Source organism: Dendrobates tinctorius, unplaced genomic scaffold (assembly GCF_039654945.1).
Source record: "Dendrobates tinctorius isolate UK_male_01 unplaced genomic scaffold, ASM3965494v1 ptg000046l, whole genome shotgun sequence".
Lineage (NCBI taxonomy): Eukaryota > Metazoa > Chordata > Amphibia > Anura > Dendrobatidae > Dendrobates > Dendrobates tinctorius.
In genome coordinates, this window is record NW_027361714.1 from 60379401 (window position 1) to 60401791 (window position 22391).

General features: G+C 43.3%; 1 protein-coding gene across 1 annotated transcript in view; it reads right to left on the minus strand.

Moving 5' to 3' along the window:
* The window catches only part of SLC35F1 (solute carrier family 35 member F1), a 677622-nt gene that overhangs the window by 315245 nt on the left and 339986 nt on the right, over positions 1–22391 (minus strand). Inside the window, exon 2 of the mRNA XM_073575938.1 lies at positions 28–203. Within this exon, the coding sequence (XP_073432039.1) occupies positions 28–203 (176 nt within the window). The remainder of the gene's footprint in view (positions 1–27; positions 204–22391) is intronic.

Here is a 22391-nt window from a genome sequence, read left to right on the forward strand (position 1 = left end):
CGTTGAGCATGTACATTTAGCACTTACCTTGTCTTACAGCCAGAGTGGTTGTATAGACCAAGAATAGAAGGATGTAGTTCAGAAAACTCTGAAAGAGAGGAGTGTTGGCATGGAAATCCTCCGATAGGTATTTACTCGTGAGTCTGATGCCACATAGAAGCAGAGATAACACCTGGCCCAGGGCTATGGACAACAGCATTTCCCTGCGAAAAAGCATAAGAAATCATTTTAAAATGATTACCGTCAATGCTTATCCATACTGACAGAAATTAGCACAGTAACAGTACTTAATACTGCAAAATAGAACTCCAAAATAGGAATTTCTGTAACAACAATATTCAATCTGTTGTCAATATTATTAATGTTATTAGCGTAAATGTCAAAAGATGAGCTGTGAATTATTTGTTTAATTGTTTTACCCTGGGGGAGCAGAGGGGTATGTTGACTTATTGCATAACTGAAGCTTTTTTTTGCACCAAAAACCAGAGTATTGGTAGGAAAGGCACTATGTATGACATACACGTTTTTGTTGCTTTTTTACGTGGTGAAAAGTGATGTAAAAACGCAAAGAGTTGACATGCCTCTCTTGCCAAAAAAGCAGAAGAGCTCAAAATACATGGAAAAAGGAGCAATTTGTGCATGAGATTTCAGGAATATCATTGATAATGATGCTACTGTAGAACACTTCCAATTTTACCCACCAAATACACTGCGTAAAATGCAAAGCAAAAATGCAACCACCACCGCTACATATGAACATAACTTTAGGATATGTGCACCCATCATTTTTTTTAGGCGTCTTTTTGCCCAAAAAAAATGAAATATACCTAAAAAAGTCGCTCAAATGTTTTTAGTTTGCTTCTGGCTTTGTAAAATGCCTGATGGGGGGGAAAAAGTGCATGTCACTTCTTCGCAACAACTCCTGATGGAGAACACTCCAAACTAGGCACTGTCAAATTGAAAGACCTCAAAAACTTTATCCAAAAACACTTGACAAACTCTTAAAGGCCAGGGCCGCCATCAGGGCATTACTGCCCTGACTGGCATATGGGGCCCGGTGGGCAGAGGGGGCCCGCATCGGGCCTGGTCTCCTCTGCTCACCGGGCCCTAGCGGCACGCTAAAACGGGCCCTCGGCGCTGCGGCAGTTGATCGCTATTGACAGGCGGGCCCGCGCTTGCACGTCAATAGTTAACAGCCGCCAGCCAATCGGAGGCTGGCAGCTGACATCCACCGCAGCGCGCACCTCGCCAGCATCTGACGTCATTGTCAGTCCCCGGTGAGCGCGCGCTTCTGCAAGGAGGGACGGAGCTTCGCTGCTGGAGCGCGGCCAAGTAAGAAGAACTTTTTTTTTTTTTTTCCTTTTTATTTATTGAGAGCGGCGATCTGGGGGGCCCGGGGCAGATGGCAGAATGCTGGACACGATGTGGCAGAATGCTGGACGGGCACGATGTGGCAGAATGCTGGACGGGCACGATGTGGCAGAATGCTGGACGGGCACGATGTGGCAGAATGCTGGACGGGCACGATGTGGCAGAATGCTGGACGGGCACGATGGGGCAGAATGCTGGACGGGCACGATGGGGCAGAATGCTGGACGGGCACGATGGGGCAGAATGCTGGACGGGCACGATGGGGCAGAATGCTGGACGGGCACGATGGGGCAGAATGCTGGACACGATGGGACAGAATGAAAGAATGCTGGACACGATGGGGGCGGAATGCTGGACACGATGGGGGCGGAATGCTGGACACGATGGGACAGAATGAAAGAATGCTGGACACGATGGGGGCGGAATGCTGGACACGATGGGGGCGGAATGCTGGACACGATGGGGGCGGAATGCTGGACACGATGGGGGCAGAATGTGACAGTGAGACACAGGAGGGGCAGAATGGACACGGGGCAGAATGTGACAGTGAGACACAGGAAGGGGCAGAATGGACAAGGGGCAGAATGTGACAGTGAGACACAGGAAGGGGCAGAATGAGATACGGGGCATGATTGGAGATACGGGGCATGATTGGAGACACAGGGGGCAGGGTCAAAGACATGGGAGCATGACTGGAGACACTGGGGGCATGATTGGAGACACAGGGGGCAGGGTCAAAGACATGGGAGCATGACTGGAGACACTGGGGGCATGATTGGAGACAGAAGGGGCAGAGTTGGAGACAGATCGCACAGGATCATGGGGCAGGATGGATGCGATGGAGACAGATCATGCACAGACAGATGGGGAGATAATATGGGGAAGAATGGATATTCATGAGGGTGGGATGGGAGAACGTATGGCTGAAGCCAGGAATGAGACAAACAACATGTTGTTCCAGAGGAAGGCAAAAAAAAACCCATGTGGCAAACAGTAAGATTCACATTGGGGAAAAAAATTCCTTTCCGACTCCACATACGGCAATCAGACTAGCTCCCTGGATCAACGCAATATTAAGGAAAGTAGTGTATATACCCTGTAATATTATATTTTTCAAGAAAGGCATCCAGTCCCTTCTTAAATTTTGTTAGGGAATCACTCATTACAACATCATATGGCAGAGAGTTCCATAGTCTCACTGCTCTTACAGTAAAGAATCCGCGTCTGTGAGTATGCTTAAACCTTCTTTCCTCCAGACGTAGAGAATGCCCCCTTGTCCCCGTCACAGTTCTAAGAGTAAAAAGATCATTAGAAAGGTCTTTGTACTGTCCCGTCATATATTTATACAATGTAATAAGATCAACCCTAAGCCTTCGATTTTCCAAACTAAATAACCCCAAGTGTAATAACCTGTCCTGGTATTGCAGACCCCCTAGTTCCCTAATAATCTTGGTCGCTCTTCTCTGCACCCGCTCCAGTTCTGCTATGTCTTTCTTATACACCGGAGACCAGAACTGTACACAGTATTCTAAGTGTGGTCACATTAGTGACTTATATAGAGGTAAAATTATGTTCTCCTCATGAGCATCTATGCCTCTTTTAATGCATCCCATTATTTTATTTGCCTTTGCAGCAGCTGCCTGACACTGGCCACTAAATGTGAGTTTGTCGTCCACCCATACACCCAGGTCTTTTTCAGTGACAGTTTTGTCCAGTGTTTTACAATTAAGCACATAATTATACATCTTGTTCGTTCTACCCAAGTGCATGACCTTACATTTATCCTCATTAAAGCTCATTTGCCATTTATCAGCCCAAGCTTCTAGTTTACATAAATCCTCCTGTAATATAAAATTGTCCTCTTCAGTATTGTTTACCCTGCAGAGTTTAGTGTCATCTGCAAATATTGAAATTCTACTCTATATGCCCCCTACAAGGTCATTAATAAATATGTTAAAAAGAAGCGGGCCCAAAACTGACCCCTGTGGTACCCCACTGCTAACCGTGACCCAGTCTGACTGTGCTCCATTAATTACCACCGTTTGTTTCTTATCCCTGAGCCAGCTCTTAACCCACTTACACATATTTTCCCCTATCCCCATTGTTCTCATTTTATGTATCAACCTTTTGTGTGGCACCGTATCAAAAGCTTTTGAAAAGTCCATGTACACCACGTCCACTGCATTCCCTTGGTCCAGTCCTGAACTTACCTCTTCATAAAAGCTTATCAGATTAGTCTGACAGGAACGGTCCCTTGTAAACCCATGTCGATATTGGGTCATGAGGTTATTCTTCTCCAGATACTCCAGTATAGTATCTCTTAGAAAACCCTCCAGGATTTTACCCACAGTTGAGGTTAAACTTACTGGCCTATAATTTCCAAGTTCAGTTTTTGTCCCATTTTTGAATATTGGCACCACATTTGCTATACGCCAGTCCTGTGGTACAGACCTTGTTATTATGGAATCTTTAAAGATTAAAAATAATGGTCTATCTATGACTGTGCTTAATTCCTGCAGTACTCGGGGGTGTATCCCATCCGTTCCCGGGGATTTGTCAATTTTAGTGATTTTTAGATGCCGCCGTACTTCCTGCTGGGTTAAGCAGGTGACATTTAATGGAGAACTTTTATCCCTGATCATGTTATCCATCATGGGATTTTCTTGTGAAAATACTGTTGAAAAAAGTCATTTAGCATATTGGCTTTTTCTTCATCCTCATCCACCATTTCACCCAGACTACTTTTAAGGGGGCCAACACTATCATTTTTTAGCTTCTTACTATGCCTCTGACTAAGGTAATTCAATAGAGCTGCTCAGATGACAGTTTTTCACATGGACCATGTGTAAGAACAAACAAATTGCAGAATACACTATCTTCCATATTTTGAATGAGACTTGACCATTTATGTCTACAGTCCCGCCAACAAACTGCATCCCATACGGATTATGTCATTTTTAGGGATACATTGCCATAATTAACATAGGAAGCTGTATTTGATCAGGACAGTATTTAAGCAAATTACAGACACACAGATGGCATGCAGATGGGCTTATTGTCGATTTGCAATCTGAGTGAATGTTGAGTGCAGGACTGAGAGGAGTCACTGTAATCCTACAGTAAAACCAGTTTCAATATTTTCCCATGGGAAAAAAAGTTGAGAGATAACCTAAAATTTCCGACAGTTTGATCTTCTGAATTATTGCTTGGTTTCATAAAAAAAGATACTTTAGGCCTCCTTCACATGTAAGTATTTCTCTTACGTGTGGCATCTGTTTTTTTTCACGGATCCCACTAATACCCATTATAACCTATTGTTATCTTCAAATGTCCAAGTTTTCACAAAGACTGTGTATCCGTGTGAACCACATGGAAACATGTCTACCCAGCATGGATGACAAGGGCCAATAAAAGTCTATTGGTCCTTAAAAACGACAGCACACGGATGGCATCTGTGTATAGTTTGTGCCCTGTCTGTGTGCCGTAAGAGCTTTAACATTGCAAAGTATAGGAGAAGTTTTGTAATTTCATTCTTTCTTTATCCATATTTGAAAAACACGAATGGCACACTCATGACACACTGATCCATAACACTGATGACACCGGTACTGCTTTTTCTGGTACCAATTTTATATGGACGTGTAATGGAGGCCTCAGACAGTGGACCAGGAACAACATACGGCAAATAGAAAGCTAAACTCCAGGAAAATCTCGACCTGATTTTTCCCTGACCCTTTTTGCTTCACATAATGGTCTCTCTCCGAGTACACACAGACCCTTGTGGAGCCCCAGTGACTGGACTTCTCAGTCTCGTGATTCCAGGTCCTTTGCCGCATTTCAGAGTGAAACATATTATTTCAATAAGAGACCTTGTCCCTAATATTTGTTCGCTGTGATTCAGGCAACACAAATCTCCCAACAATTGCTTTAATTGTCTCGTATGCCTCAACTTCAAGGGTATTACTATGAACGTGACAGCAATGACCACAGAGAAACAGCTTTTTATGATAAAAGAATAAGAAATCTGTTTTCCATCTTGAGGATTTATGGGATTAAAAGTACGGAAAATAAAGACATTTAACAAAACCTGTACTTTGGAATGAGCTTACATTTTCCAATTTACTTATTATACCTGATGTTATTACTAATAATTACTGTAACAAACCTGTTATAACTCACATTCCCAATTTACTCACAGTGATATATGGAATAACAATGTTGGCACGTTTCACAAGCAGATGAATACAAATGATATGTTATGCTCTCTTCGCAATCTGTAATTTTCTCATTAGTGTTTTGTATTCTTTGTGAGACTGCAATTTTCTGTCATTGAAACAAACACATTTTGGAACAATTAAAACTTCTATATCATTAGAGAAACAAAAATGGAACAATATCTACATTATCAACCTCAATCATGTACTGAGTGCTCCCCTCCATTTTGCAAAGGTACTGGAAAACACTTTTCAGTGGATGAACCATGAATAAAAAGTATATGTGAATTATGCCTGAACATTTGACATTACTAATGGGGTTGAGATCTGGTGATTGATATTCCACTTCTTTGCCTTAAAGAATCTCCTGGATTGCTTTCACAGTATGTTTTGGGTCATTATCCATCTGCACTGTGACGCACCATCCAGTCAACCTTGCTTCATTTGATTGAATCTGAGCAGAAAGTATAGTCCTATACACTTCAAAATTCATCCAGCTGCTTCTGTCTTCAGTCACATCATCCATAAACACTAGTGACCCAGTGCCATTGGAAACCATGCATGCCCATGCAATAACACTTCCTCCACCATGTACAGATAACGTGGTGTGCTTTGGATCATGAGCCATTCCAAGCCTTCTATATACTTTCTTCTAACCATCTTTATGGTAAAGGTTGATCTTAGTTTCATCTGTCCAATAAATGCTTTTCCAGAACTGGGCTGGCATCTAGATTTTTTTTTTTTGCAAAATTTAAGCTGGCTGTTCTATTTTTAAGGCTGTATGTGCTGTTTGTGCTCTCATGAAGTCTTCTATTTATGGTTAATGAGAATGGAAAACGGTCTTAGGAGCACAAGAAAGAGACTCAGACAGAGTGACGGAGGATCCTTCTTCATCAGGTGGAAGACGGATCCTTCGTCGAAACGCGTTGTGATTTAAAGCCATCTCTTTCCTGCTCTCCTAAGACCGTTTTCCATTGACATTGCTCCTATCCTCCATTGGAGGTTTTCAGCTGGAGCTGCGGTGGAGACCTGACATCCTTGTCTGCCCCTGGGTTGCTTCATAAGCGCTCCTTTATGACTGCATATCACTGACTCTTATTCTATTTATGGTTGACTTAGATACTAAAACACCTTCTTCACTTGGGTGAAATTGTGAAGGGGCTTTTCTTCACCATGGAAAAGATTCTGCGATCATCCACCATTGTTGTCTTCTGTGGATATCCAGGGAGTTCCCAAGCTCATTTTTTGCAGAATATACCAGTTGATTTGGCCACTCCTAACATTTCTATTTCTCTGATGGATTTCTTCTTTTCTTTTAGCCTAATGGTATCCTGTTTTTCTTCCATTGAGAGTTACTTTCACTGCATGTTGTGGGTTCACAGCAACAGCTTCCAAATGTAAATACAAAACCTGGAATAAGATCCAAACCTTCTACCTGCTTGATTGATTAACAAGAGAAATAGTGCATGCAGCCAATGGAAGAGCTTTTGAGAAATTTTTCCAATTGCCTTAGTCCCTTTAAAAAGAGGCAGCTACATATTAAAGAGCAGTAATTCCTAACAGTTCTCTTACTGCCACACAGTGATTGTTTTATTTCATATTAAAAGACAATATGCTAAAATGTGTGTATACTAAAAAGAGAACATAGTGTTAATATATGATTTATTGAATATCACATTAGAAATATATCAAAATATGAATGACCACAATTGATGATGCTAAAATTCAGCAGTGATATGCTTGGGGTTTTTCCTCATGGGTCTTACTGACCCTGCTAAACTAGGACGCTTTTACGTACCAGCCCTAGGTGACTTTGTGGGGAAGGTGACTTGACGGACAGACGTGACTGGTAGTAGGAGGGGACGGTTTGTGCACTCGAGACGAAGATTGACAGGATAGAAGGGTGAAAGCTGGGAAAGGTGGATAGGAGAGTGCAGTACCTAGAAATAACCACAAGATGGCAGGGGGGAGTAGCTTAGGACTCAACATCAGCTTATGGCTTGAGAAACACTTAGTCATGGGGGACGGGGAGATAGGAACCCAGGAGGGGAATTCCCGGTGAGAGAGGGGATAAATAGAACAGGATAGGGTTCCAGGCACGCTAGTCAAGGGAGGAGCTTGGTAGAAGACGGTGAAGAGAGAAGAGCTCGACCAGGGGACGGACAGCAAAGAGACAGTCGGGGGTGGCCCTGACCCGACGGACCGCAGGACAGACGAGGCCCCGGGGGTACCGATTGGACAACGACCTCGGGCAGGTGAAGCGCTGGCGGTAGATTGATCTAGGACAGCCCCAGCGAAAGATCCGCGAGGGACGTTACTTCGACTGGAACAAAGGTGCAGGTACCCAGGCCTGGAGACAGAGAACTGTAAAGAGGCTGTGGTGCATGGTTGTGGTCGTCAGGAGGACGACGAATAAATCAAGAACTGTTACAACTGAAATCTGTCTCCGCCTCGTCCTTGCATCGCCTGGTGTCTGTGCCATCCGGACAGGGTAAGCAGTGGTCCACCCCCGAATCCTGGCCCCTACCACAACTTTTACACTAGATATCACAATATTTATGTACCTTTTCTATATTGCAGTGCTATGCCCATTACTCACCTGGTAACTACATCTTTTCGACTTTCTATGGTTGGTCAAAAGGGAATCTGTCAGCATGATTTCGCAAACCAAACTATTAATGAATGCATATATATGTGTATATATATATATATATATATATATATATATATATATCTAATATATAAAGTTCAAAGTGTGTATGTATGTATGTGTGTGTGTATGTCCGGGATAGGCATCCGCACCGTCGCAGCTACAGCCACAAAATTTGGCACAGTCACACGTCTGGACCCCGAGTGCATCCTAAGCTATGTTGTGAGGCGAAATTTTAATCCCGTGTGTTCCAATTCACCAAACAAATTTGCCCCCATCTACATACTGGGGAAAAAGTGTGTGCGTGTCAAGCCCCGCCCCTCATGATGTCATAATGCCCCATTTGCATACTGGGGAAACAGTGTGTGTGTATCAAGCCCCGCCCCTCATGATGTCACAATGGCTGCCATGGCAACGCTGATGTCATCATAGGTTGCAAGCCTTGCCGCCGCTCATTATGATGTCATAATGGTTGACTATGGGATGGAGGATATGTATGACGGGTATATGGGCACGGGACTATGGGATGGCGGATATGTATATGGGCTCAGGACTATGGGATGGTGGATGTGTGATGGGTATATGGGCACTTGACTATGGTATGGAGGATATGTATGATGGGTATATGGGCACGGGACTATGAGATGGCGGATAAGTATGATGGGTATATGGACACGGGACTATGGGATGGAGGATATGTATGATGGGTATATGGGCATGGGACTATGAGATGAAGGATGTGTGATGGGTATATGGGCACTCGACTATGGGATGGAGAATATGTATGATGGGTATATGGGCATGGGACTATGGGATGGAGGATAATTATAATTTGCTATAACTAACCACAGTTAGTTACTATGCCCGGGCAGCGCCGGGCTCTCGGGCTAATATATATATATATATATATATATATATATATATATATATATATACACTCACTGGCCACTTTATTAGGTACACCATGCTAGTAACGGGTTGGACCCCCTTTTGCCTTCAGAACTGCCTCAATTCTTCGTGGCAGAGATTCAACAAGGTGCTGGAAGCATTCCTCAGAGATTTTGGACCATATTGACATGATGGCATCACACAGTTGGCGCAGATTTGTCGGCTGCACATCCCTGATGCGAATCTCCCGTTCCACCACATCCCAAAGATGCTCTATTGGATTGAGATCTGGTGACTGAGGAGGCCATTTGAGTACAGTGAACTCATTGTCATGTTCAAGAAACCAATCTGAGATGATTCGAGCTTTATGACATGGCGCATTATCCTGCTGAAAGTAGCCATCAGATGTTGGGTACATTGTGGTCATAAAGGGATGGACATGGTCAGCAACAATACTCAGGTAGGCTGTGGCGTTGCAACGATGCTCAATTGGTACCAAGGGGCCCAAAGAGTGCCAAGAAAAAATTCCCCACACCATGACACCACCACCACCAGCCTGAACCGTTGATACAAGGCAGGATGGATCCATGCTTTCATGTTGTTTACGCCAAATTCTGACCCTACCATCCGAATGTCGCAGCAGAAATCGAGACTCATCAGACCAGGCAACGTTTTTCCAATCTTCTACTGTCCAATTTCGATGAGCTTGTGCAAATTGTAGCCTCAGTTTCCTGTTCTTAGCTGAGAGGAGTGGTACCCAGTGTGGTCTTCTGCTGCTGTAGCCCATCTGCCTCAAAGTTCGACGCACTGTGCGTTCAGAGATGCTCTTCTGCCTACCTTGGTTGTAACGGGTGGCAATTTGAGTCACTGTTGCCTTTCTATCAGCTCAAACCAGTCTGCCCATTCTCCTCTGACCTCTGGCATCAACAAGGCATTTCCGGCCACAGAACTGCCGCTCACTGGATTTTTTTTCTTTTTCGGACCATTCTCTGTAAACCCTAGAGATGGTTGTGCGTGAAAATCCCAGTAGATCAGCAGTTTCTGAAATACTCAGACCAGCCCTTCTGGCATCAACAATCATGCCACGTTCAAAGGCACTCAAATCACCTTTCTTCCCCATACTGATGCTCGGTTTGAACTGCAGGAGATTGTCTTGACCATGTCTACATGCCTAAATGCACTGAGTTGCCGCCATGTGATTGGCTGATTAGAAATTAAGTCTTAACACACAGTTGGACAGGTGTACCTAATAAAGTGGCCAGTGAGTGTATGTATGTATATATATATATATATATATATATATATATATATATAGTTTACAGACAAGTTCATCAATACCTTTACATGGTCAGTCTATTCCGCCATTATGAAGAAATCAGTGTTTTAATTAACTGTATATGCAAATTAGGCTGCAGATCTGAAGGCTCTGTCACTACAGTTCTATTCACTGCACATCACTGCCTCTTCCTGATTGACTGATGACTGTCAGTCATGCAGGATAATGAAGAGGAGGATGAATGAACTCATGGAGATCAACATCCGACACTGCGGAGACACCATCACGTGTTTCTCAACGCAGTGATTCTAGAGCACTGCCCCCATCCCTTATGGGAAATATGCAAAACATGCAAAACAGAAGCCGCGGAGACACCATCACGTGTTTCTCAACGCAAGCAATGACCAGCCAGGTCTTTGTCCGGGAAGGAACAACCACGGGAAGGGCAGTCTCCAATGAAGGAAACCACCTATGCCAAAACATGGTATCCATCCACATACAGCTGTTTCGGGGTATTGCCCCTCATCAGTGTGGAGTAGGAAACTGGCTGGTAGGAGCAATGCCTAGTAAAAAGACTATGAAGAGGAGGATGAATGAACTCATGGAGATCAACATCCGACACTGCGGAGACACCATCACGTGTTTCTCAACGCAGTGATTCTAGAGCACTGCCCCCATCCCTTATGGGAAATATGCAAAACATGCAAAACAGAAGCCGCGGAGACACCATCACGTGTTTCTCAACGCAAGCAATGACCAGCCAGGTCTTTGTCCGGGAAGGAACAACCACGGGAAGGGCAGTCTCCAATGAAGGAAACCACCTATGCCAAAACATGGTATCCATCCACATACAGCTGTTTCGGGGTATTGCCCCTCATCAGTGTGGAGTAGGAAACTGGCTGGTAGGAGCAATGCCTAGTAAAAAGACTATGAAGAGGAGGATGAATGAACTCATGGAGATCAACATCCGACACTGCGGAGACACCATCACGTGTTTCTCAACGCAGTGATTCTAGAGCACTGCCCCCATCCCTTATGGGAAATATGCAAAACATGCAAAACAGAAGCCGCGGAGACACCATCACGTGTTTCTCAACGCAAGCAATGACCAGCCAGGTCTTTGTCCGGGAAGGAACAACCACGGGAAGGGCAGTCTCCAATGAAGGAAACCACCTATGCCAAAACATGGTATCCATCCACATACAGCTGTTTCGGGGTATTGCCCCTCATCAGTGTGGAGTAGGAAACTGGCTGGTAGGAGCAATGCCTAGTAAAAAGACTATGAAGAGGAGGATGAATGAACTCATGGAGATCAACATCCGACACTGCGGAGACACCATCACGTGTTTCTCAACGCAGTGATTCTAGAGCACTGCCCCCAGTGGATGGATACCATGTTTTGGCATAGGTGGTTTCCTTCATTGGAGACTGCCCTTCCCGTGGTTGTTCCTTCCCGGACAAAGACCTGGCTGGTCATTGCTTGCGTTGAGAAACACGTGATGGTGTCTCCGCGGCTTCTGTTTTGCATGTTTTGCATATTTCCCATAAGGGATGGGGGCAGTGCTCTAGAATCACTGCGTTGAGAAACACGTGATGGTGTCTCCGCAGTGTCGGATGTTGATCTCCATGAGTTCATTCATCCTCCTCTTCATAGTCTTTTTACTAGGCATTGCTCCTACCAGCCAGTTTCCTACTCCACACTGATGAGGGGCAATACCCCGAAACAGCTGTCTGTGGATGGATACCATGTTTTGGCATAGGTGGTTTCCTTCATTGGAGACTGCCCTTCCCGTGGTTGTTCCTTCCCGGACAAAGACCTGGCTGGTCATTGCTTGCGTTGAGAAACACGTGATGGTGTCTCCGCGGCTTGTTTTGCAAGTCATGCAGGATAAGGCGGTGCTAGACAGAGAATAAAAGATTCAGAAATTCAGCCTCATTTGCATAACAATTAAATCACTGATTTCTCAATAATGGAGGAATGGACTGAGGATGTAAATGTATTGATCAATTTGTCTTTGAAAGAGCTACATGCACACATAAAACTGCAATGAGCTAGTAAACAAAAATAACTATTACTCCCAACAGCCTCTGGCTTTTAGTAATAGAAGCATAGCTGGCACGGCATCAGTGACTACTCAACTCATAGAGCAGCGGCTGTAACAATGCCCCAGCAATGACTGTCAGCCAGCTCTACAGTCCATAAGTGCTGAGTCGGATGTCAGTCACACACGGTTACAGCTGCAGCTTACAATATACTGAGCAGTGATTGAAGCTGCGCCGGCCATGTTTCTTCCTAAAACCACCCAAGGCTGCTGGGAGGAATAAAGTTCATTTTCTCCCTGTAGCTGGGTTTTCAATGTAGGCATCAGGCAGCTTCAGAACGCTATTAACCTGCAGATTTACCTCATATCTACAGGTTAATTACATTTTATAACATGAAAGGTTACCTTTAATGTCTCAAGAATGACTAAAAAAATAAATACATTGCAAAATTGATTGTATTTACTAGCACTATTAGACAATACCCATTAATGAGGATGAGACTAACCCTTTAGCTATAAAAGTGTGGTTTTACTTATTTATAGGCATCTGTTGGGGTATGTCTTTACCTTTTTGTATTTTGATAATTGGTGTTGTATTTTGATAATTGGTGTATCAAAATATATCCAATGAATTGGTATATTGACTTAATATTCTGCTTTTCTGTTGTGCATATTTTTGTGCATTGTCTCTTTCTTTAATATACACCAGAATGATCAGTGCACATGTAACACTCAATGCCTTTCATAACACTCAATGCCTTTCATTACTCTTTGCGGCTGTGCCCAACATGTTTGTCGGTGTTATAGAGATTTCTCTTTTTGATTAGTGCAAGGCAGAAGAGAACGCTGAGAGAGATGTGCATGCTGCAGAGCTGTGTGAGTGTATAACATGTAGGTTTGTTGTGTCGCAGAGCTGCATGCATATGTAACATAGCACAGAGAAGTAGCCATGGATGACTCACTCAACTCCCATGCCTTAGCAAGCTACAGAAAAACGGGGTACAGACTCATGTGTGGCCATGTTTCTGTAAAGGGTTTAAGTAAGATGTTCAATGTTGTATTTATTACTCATTGCTAAATGGTACTGCTACATGTTCACACATATTACCACACATATGTGGGTCGCCCTCCCAGGGCTGTGGGGTACTCGGTACCAGACCGGGCCGGTCTCTCAGAGGGGAATGTCACAGCAGCGGTGACCCGGTCCGTGGCCCTGGGTGCCCATGTAAAAGGAATGAAGTGATGAGTGATGGAATAAAGTTTATTAATGAATGATTCGTGACACCACCTGTGGTATTCGGCAAAGGAGATGTTAAGCCGACGCTGCAGAGAGATCCTCTGGGACAGATGATGTGGTGCAGCAATGATGGTGTAGCCCTCCACAGGCAGGGCTGTAGTCCCAGGGCAGTGTAGATCGGTGTTGGGGAAGAGGGTGCAGTGTCTGGCACAGAGATGTAGCAGTGCTGGAGAAGTTGCAGAAAGAAGGCAAGGACACAGCGGAATGTAGTTTCTTTACCTTTACTTTGTAAGTGCAGTCCAGGGTCCAGATTACAGATGACACAGGAGCTGATTAGCCTGGAAGCAACTCAGGAATCTCTCTATGAAGATAGGTTGTGTAGTCTCCTTCCTAGCGCTTACTTGAGGTACATCCAGTACTATGTTGCACTGAAGTTCCTCCTTCTTGTTCCCTCTCAGATCTACCTTGTTTGGCAGACAGCTGTAGCCTTCTATCTCTTCTCTTGGCTCACCTGTTGTGCCTCCGAGTCTTAGATGGGAATAGAGCATTTACAGCTTCCTATTCCTCTGGTTTCTATTGCAGGACCTTCAGTATCCATACAACCGTGGAGACCAGGCTCCAGTTCATGCACTCCAGCTGGGAACGAGCTCTCAACTCTGCTCAGTCCCCCCCAGCTTCTCTCTCCACGTCTACACACTTTGGCCTCCTCACACTAGCTAACTAATTTCCCTTCCTGGCCCTCAGAGCACTCCTCCCCCAATTCTGGTTCAGAGCTCCCTCTGCTGGCCCAGTGGGAACTGTGTTGCATGATATGGTTAACTGCTAGAGAGACCCTTCATTGCCTCCAAGCCTGATATCACTGTTATGATGAGTCACCGAAGGAGGAAAAAACAAAATACCAGCTAAGTCCAGAAAAACCAGAGAGGTTGGCAGCTATCGGATTGCAGACTCCTGGACCTATCCACAACAACTAGCAGTAGCCGTGGGGGGTTCCTACGGTGCCCTAGACCCCTCGATCACAGCCGGAGAACTACATAGCCTAAAGACAGAAAGGGGAAAAAATTAAACTGCCCCAGAGCAGACCACAAAGCAATAGGCAGCCCCCAACATATAATGACGGTGAAGCAAGATGAAAACACTAACACAGATAGAAAGATAGGTTGAGCAAATGATGGGGCCCAAGCTAACTACATAGGACAGGATAGGAAAGCTGCTGTCTGCCATCCGCAAAAACCCTATCAAAATGAGCCAACCGACTGATAGGAAAAACAGGCCCTGAAGTCGCTAGGCTTCAAAAGACTATATCAGCACTCAGGTATATTCTGAAGACAGAGCAAAAGATCAACAGATCAGAGACAAAAATGGAATTCAGCTCACCCCCGGCCGGGGATGGCAGAACTCCCAAAAAACAAGGCAAAACGAAAACAAAACTGAAGAGTACAAAGCAGAGCAGAAAAACTTAGCTTTGAGATGCAGGAATCAGACTGGTCTCCAAGAATCCAGCAGGAAAATCACCAGCCAGGAAGAAGGGCGTCGGCAGCCTTATATCCAGTCCTCAATTCCAGCCACCCAGTCATCATCTAGCTGCCCAGGTGTTTGGTAATCAGCCTCACTACCTTCCTTCACCAGAGGAGGGAGTTCATCAGACCTCAATGGTGAAGGGAAAAATGAACTCACAACACATCACCCTCCCTGGAGGAAGGCAATGCCACTGTGGCGACCATACTCCTGGGGGCACCACATATGGAATGGTACTGCTACACCTTTTGGGGTATTACCATTGTTTGTATTTATGTTCCATTGTCATTGTTGTTTTTAGCTGCACATAGTTGTGATAATATTTAGTGCATTGCAAGGTTTGCCATTTACAGAATAGGGAAAGTGTAGTGCTCCCTTTGAACACTAGAGGGGGCACTCTAGTATATAGAGCTCTTAGTAGGATAGGGTTAAGTGTAGGAGGGGCTGCTGGGAGTTAAGGTTAGATGAGAAGGAAGTTAGGTCAGACGGGGCCAGGGTGCCTGAAGTGTCCACATGGGTTATAGGCCCAGGACGGCTAGGCAGCCACGCAACGTTAAGCAGTGACAGTCCAAGATATCCACGGCTATTGGACATCAGTATAGTGGGCCAAAGCAGTAAAGAAGATGTGGCGATTCGTAGCCTGGGCGGACACTCTTAGGGCAGGAATTGGATGGCGTGAGGAACAGAAAGATGCTGTAGCTTCACAGGGAGCAGCACAGACGGGTCAGATGATTTTCCAGAGGCAACTAAATCAGATGTCGCATGATTTCAAGTCTGGGATGAAACAGGCAGAAGGAATTGTCATCATGGCAAGGTTAGGCCAAGAAGAAGCTGGGAAGCAGTCTAAGACTGTCCGATCTGGGTATGTGCCATCTAGAAGCATCAGTAAAGTAGGGAAAGCTGAGGAAGCAGGTAAAGGCAAATGTGTTATCTATGATGTGCCAACTATGGATATATTTTGTGAAGTTGTCAGTAAAGAAACCATTCAAGTTACCATAGACTGTATCTTAATTACTGGGAGTCGCCTCGGAGAGGAGCCATCGCTGCTTGGGAAGTGCCCAGGGGGACCCGAACCTGGAGACGCAGGTACGCCGTACAGTGAATTGTATTTTTCTGTGAATGAAGGCCTGGACACTGATGCTTTAGTGTCTCAGGCCATGACTACAGTCCTGGCCAACCCTTACATTTCCATGGTGGATATCTCCTAGTTCAGCTCTGCCACGCTCTGCACGGCATTGGTCCCCTTTGACTCCACTATAAGGAAACCACACCAGTTTATAAAAACAAAACCCTTTTTACTGACAAGCAAACTTATATACAGAGAGTAGAAAGAAATGAGCTTGCCATGTTCTTCAGTACAATACAGAGACACAATCCCAATGGTTATGGACAGCATCACAGTTGGTGAAATGCAGTTTATGGTAGAATTTTAGAATGAGTTGAGAGTCTTCATCCTTCACCAATGTGCACCACTTAAAGCTATGCTTTTCTCTGTGATCACTGCCCTTCAGCTACACCTCTTGAGAATCACATAAGGATGCACCTGCGGCTGTCACCTTACTAATGTGCCCCAGCCTTGCTGACATTGTCCCTTTGGCTGCTGCTTCCAAGGTCTGGCCAAGAGTAAGACGTTCCCAGAAGGGTCTTGCTGTAGATCCCCCGACATAACTGCTTAAAGCAGAACACTGCCAACACTGGAATTCTCTTGCTCTGGCTCCCTGTTCCTGATCTCTTCACACACACACCTGGTGATGATCACCTTCCTCTCAGGGCGTCCTTTCTTGACTTTCTGTTACTACTAACTACAAAAACAGGAACTAACTCACAGATCCCTATTACTTCTCCCCAGATATGGGCAGGCCCTACAGTTAACCTTGTCATGGCTAACTAGCAGGAACTGCAGCCTCCAGGAGGATAATACTTATGATTCAATACATTTTCATACATTTAAAATAACAGGTAGGTCCAGAGGGGTGCAATGTCATCCTCTCCACGTTAACACATAATTTATGGGTGAATAATAGGTGCGATACAAACATTTTGCATGTATGTATAATTCAAAAAAAGTTAAAAAATACAGAATTACAAAAAACCCCATTTAAATGGTCATGTTTACAAAGTCTAACATGATATAGCTTTAGAGCTCAATAATCATCACATCACCAAAACCAATCAAGTTTCCCATTCACTGACAACAAGCAGAGATCTGTTCATACACAAAGTATATTCGGAAATGGAAGAACTTTCATTATAAAATGCACAAGCTTTATTTATGTAAGTGAGAAAACATTTTCAAGCACACAGGGAAAATTTGCATTGTTTTGAGATATGTGGAAACTATTCACAGTATGTGGTTTGTATAATGCAAGTATGGAGAAACTGCAGAAAGTCTGCTGCGCTAGGCTATAGAGTAAGCAGAAAAGAAATGAACAACAACTACAAAGAAATAGTACATCAGGTCACATCTATACATAGATATTCACGGGGGACACAAAGCACTGAAGTTAGCATTACAATAAATTATAAATGAGAGGTTCTAGGAACACGTACTTTTAGCATAGTGAGGAGGGAGCGGTTTTGCAGTAACTATCTGTCAAATTATGACTGTACTACTGCGGCTTCAAATAATCCTGGAAATTTTTTAATATTTTTCCTGCTAGCTCCTGTGTATTTCATGGAGGACACAATGAGAGAACTGCATGGACAGAGCAGTGTCAGTGAAGGTTGAATTTATTGCCACATGTCCAGTAAGAAAAAAACTGCTCTCTTTACTTCTTATTTCTGTCCGCTATCAAGAACGATTAACAGAGCCTTAATTTATCCTTGGATTGAGATGTGAGGAGAAACTTCCATCTTTTCCTTTTCCTGATTGGTAAATTATTATCCCGATGTAAAAGCAACTATTTGGTAAAAACACTTAAGACAATGTTCCCCAGTCTGTGGTTTTTGGGCCTCCTCTATGTGGCTTCCCTGCTATTGGCAGATCTATAAACTAAAAGGAGCAGCAGAGATGTGCTAACATTGCGAAAACTTGGTGATAGGGTCAAAACTACGGATGAGCCAAACTGCCAAAATTTGACTTCAGCAGAACCGGTCAAAAACATCCAGGAAATTAGGTTCATATGGAATAAATTTGGTGCTTATCACATCTGCCTGGAAATGGTTAAAAAAATTCACACCTCTTCCGATCATCTCTTCTCCTTTCTGTCCATTATCTTCTTTTTCTTTCCTTCTTACAGGCATTTGGCTCTGCCATTCTTATAAGGTGTGTTGGACGATTTAACAACAACGATGTGCATCATGCCCCATGTGACAGCATAGGGGTGTGTATAGACTAGCAGTACCAGAGGAGTGCTAAGAGGGAGATAGAAAACTTAAGAGCTGATCAAAGGGCCAACAGCAGCAGGAGAGGTATGGGGAGGGCAAAAGAGAGGTGAGTATAACTTTTTTAACCCTTTGCAAGCCCTCAGAATCCGACAAAATAGCGGTAGGCCACAATTTTGCTAGAATTCACATGAATCAAATCACAAAATATTCAAATTTTTGAGGAAATTTCTATAGAGGTCGATTTGCTTTTCTCTGCTGAAAACGGTGTCACTGGCAGTTAACACTATATTTTAACAGGATTCTTCACATTTATTATTTCTTGTGGCTCAGTGCCATCTGTCATATTAAAAAGTGGCATACGGCTCACCCAGATGGAGGACCGCTGCTCTAGAATGTACGAAGAGGATCGGGTCCCAATATATCTACCTTCTATGGCACTTTTGCTTTAAACCCGTGAAAGGGAATTGTTGGGTTGTTATGTTTAGCTGACATTAAAGATTGATTGTGCAGAGGATCAGACATGCAAAAAAATTGGCAAATGGTGAGAAATAACTCTCAATGGAATCTACTAGAAAAATGCCTTGAAGCATATCCCACCTTTTGTAATAGAGTCCTGTTAATATACTTCCAGGAAACTAATTGGACATTTGATAACTTCACTGTAACGAACAGTAGTGTTATTATGAAGGCACATTGCTGCCTGGCTCCTATGAAGTGGTCTATGTGGAATTCAATGGACGCACACATGACATATGACTGCTCAAACAGTCAAGCCAAAGTCACTTAGTTATTGCTGCCAGGCAGTGTGAGGCTAACTAAAGCTTTCTGGGCAAATATTATCAGGACTATAGAATAAATGAAGGTGAAGTCAAAATGTACAATTATGGTAGGAATCATATCCTTGTGTATCTATGGCATACTGGCAAGAAAAAAGCAATTAACCTTTGAAAAATAACCTGGCAGTGTTACATATAATGTAATGCTCATTTCATGATCAAATCTGAAATAAAGAAAAAATGGAGGGAATGTGTTGAATAGTTAGATGGGTTCATAAATAATTAATATGAATAATATTATTTTGTGGTTTTTGACACCAAATGTGGAGGAATTAGTCAATTTATTGTGAAATTATCCCCCAAAATTGAATGTCATATCATGAGATGATACCACATGGAGATGCTATGCTGCATGGTCACGACACAGACGCCATATTTTTTAGACATTTGTGTAAGTTTTTTTGTAATATTACGATATCACCATAAACGTTGGCTAACGTAGCTACTCTCTTGTCATTTTCCGTATATTATTTATAGTAATAGAACAAGAACCATTATAAAATGTATACTCAACACATGTGCCCCATGGACCTCCTTCATGTGGCTCCCCAGTACATAAACTTTTGTGCACTAGAGGCACCAGGTAATATCTAGCATAACTTGGCATCATATGGAGTCTAATTTCAGAGGGCACGGTGCAGTGCTGCTAGTGAAACAATGATGCCACTCCACACATCATGTGTGGAAAACACCTAACCTTATTGGGATGTGATCTCATAAGGTTCATTGGCATTGTGGCAACCCGCTGAATCATTGAAGAAGTTATATTGTCATCAGCATTTCTTGCTTCCAGTATTTCTTACTCTTAAGGCTTATGCAGATGAGCGTGATAATCAGACAAGTGCTAGATGTCATTTTGAACTCGTCCCCATGTTATTCTGTGGGGTCATGCACATGTCAGCTGTTTCCCTCGGATAAAGTCTGTCCAAGAAATAATTTCCTGTCAATGAAACCATCAGACTGCACTTGGATGATATCTGAGTGCAGTCCTATTTCCACGGACTGACACAATGGACAAGATGGATGAATTTTTTTCTCCATCTTCACCTTATCCGAGACAATCGGATCACACTATGATCACACTCTGATTAAACTATGTTCAGAGTTTGACCCTAGCCTTAGACATGTGCAGTGACATTAACTAAAATGATGCTCCAGGGATCAAATTCAAAAGGCAGAAAGTTTGAGTAAATGTATGAAAAAAGTAACTTGAACATAATTGGAGCCCACATACTAAACTCATTTAAACTATACAAGTTGTGTTTAAAAATTTTCCCCAACTTTTCCTTACTCACCAGCCAGAGCTTGATAAATACCCACAGCATCTATAGCTGTTCACATTACCAATATAGTAATTAAGAGGATCCAAATCCTATTTATCTATGAGTGTCGGCAGCACTTGAAATGCTTGTTTGCAGCGGGATGTTGCTTTGAAATTAGTTACAGCAGAGACCTTGATGAAGATTATGGTGTTAGAATACTGATTCTTTTTATCACTATAATTTATAAAGAATGTTACCTAGTAAACGTACTTAATCTGTTTCTGTCTAGATCCTCATTTTGGACTCTGGTTCACCCTATAGTCTAGATCAATGAACATTATTAAAATAACTAAAAATGCATTTAAGAATTGATGTCTTCATATTTAGGCTATTTGTGGATATTTTTGTATACTATAGTAGTTAATATTATTTTTAATATTGCATTCACAATCATAACCAAATGATAGGTCATACTTGTATGAGAGATGTTGGGTCCCACCTTTGAGATCTGCTACCATATATCATATTAGTTAATATTATTTTTATACTGTATTCACAGCCATAACCACGTGATATGTCATACTTGTTTGCTAGATGTTGAGTCCATGTTACGAGCACGCCACTAGGTTCAGATAGGCGTGGGACAGGTCTCATGAATTCTTTGGAACTCTGGGGGAACCGCTACTCAGGGCGACCATGTACTGCAGCTTCCTCAGGCATAAGATGGATCCACTTGCTCATACAGATACAATTGATAGAGTCCTCATGAACATGAACAGTGTAGCTTAATGTCACAGCACATTCAGTACAATTTGAGTCTCTTAAGCACAGGCTTTAAAACAGTACAGCAGCTTCTTAGAGGCACATTGAAGAGGCACATTGACTAACATTCTCTTGATAGCACAGTGCAACACAGATCAAGACTCTTTACAATGGCACAGTAGTACACAGCATTCCATCTAGCACAGTGTGATGGAAGATGGGGGGGTTCCTGATGGAGATTGTCCCGGTAGCACAACTTCTTCCAGTCCTTACCTTCCTGCTCCTGATAGACTTTTTCAACTAGCAGTATAGGGGTAGCCCAGCTACACTCTGTAATGGAATCCTGTGTCCCTATGGTTCACTTGCCTGAACATTATTGAGACAAATCACTGGCACACAACACTCATCCCTTCAGCTGCTGCCAGAACAGTAAACAAGTTTCCCACAATACCCCTGGGGCTCTGCTACCCACTCCCTGCCTCCTGTGACTGTGTTAACCCCTCTATTTGCTGGATACTTTTGTACAACAGCAGTTAGCACTATTTCTACATGTCACATCCACCTTTGGGATGTGCTACCATATACCATAGTAGTTAATATTATTTTTATATTGTATTCACAGTCGTAACCACATGATAGGTCATAATTGTTTGCTAGATGTTGGGTCCCACCTTTGTAATCTCTTCCCATGTAAACAACAATGATCACCTGACTCCTATTCCATCGGCATGTGCGTCTATGTTGAGAATGAATGCTGTGGTGGCTGCATGGCTGTCTCTGTTGGATGTATAGAATCAATCGATACATTTCCATTTTCTGACCAGTTACAGCATGCAGCTGCCTCACCAGGTTTCATGAAGTGCAGAGACCTTCATTTTTTACATAGGTGTGAGTCCAAGATATGGGACTTGCAACTACATTGTTAGACATTTAGGGACTATCCTCCATCCACCACGTTCTATTCTTAATTTTTTTTCTTATTTGGCAAAGAGTAGGAAAGAGTGAACA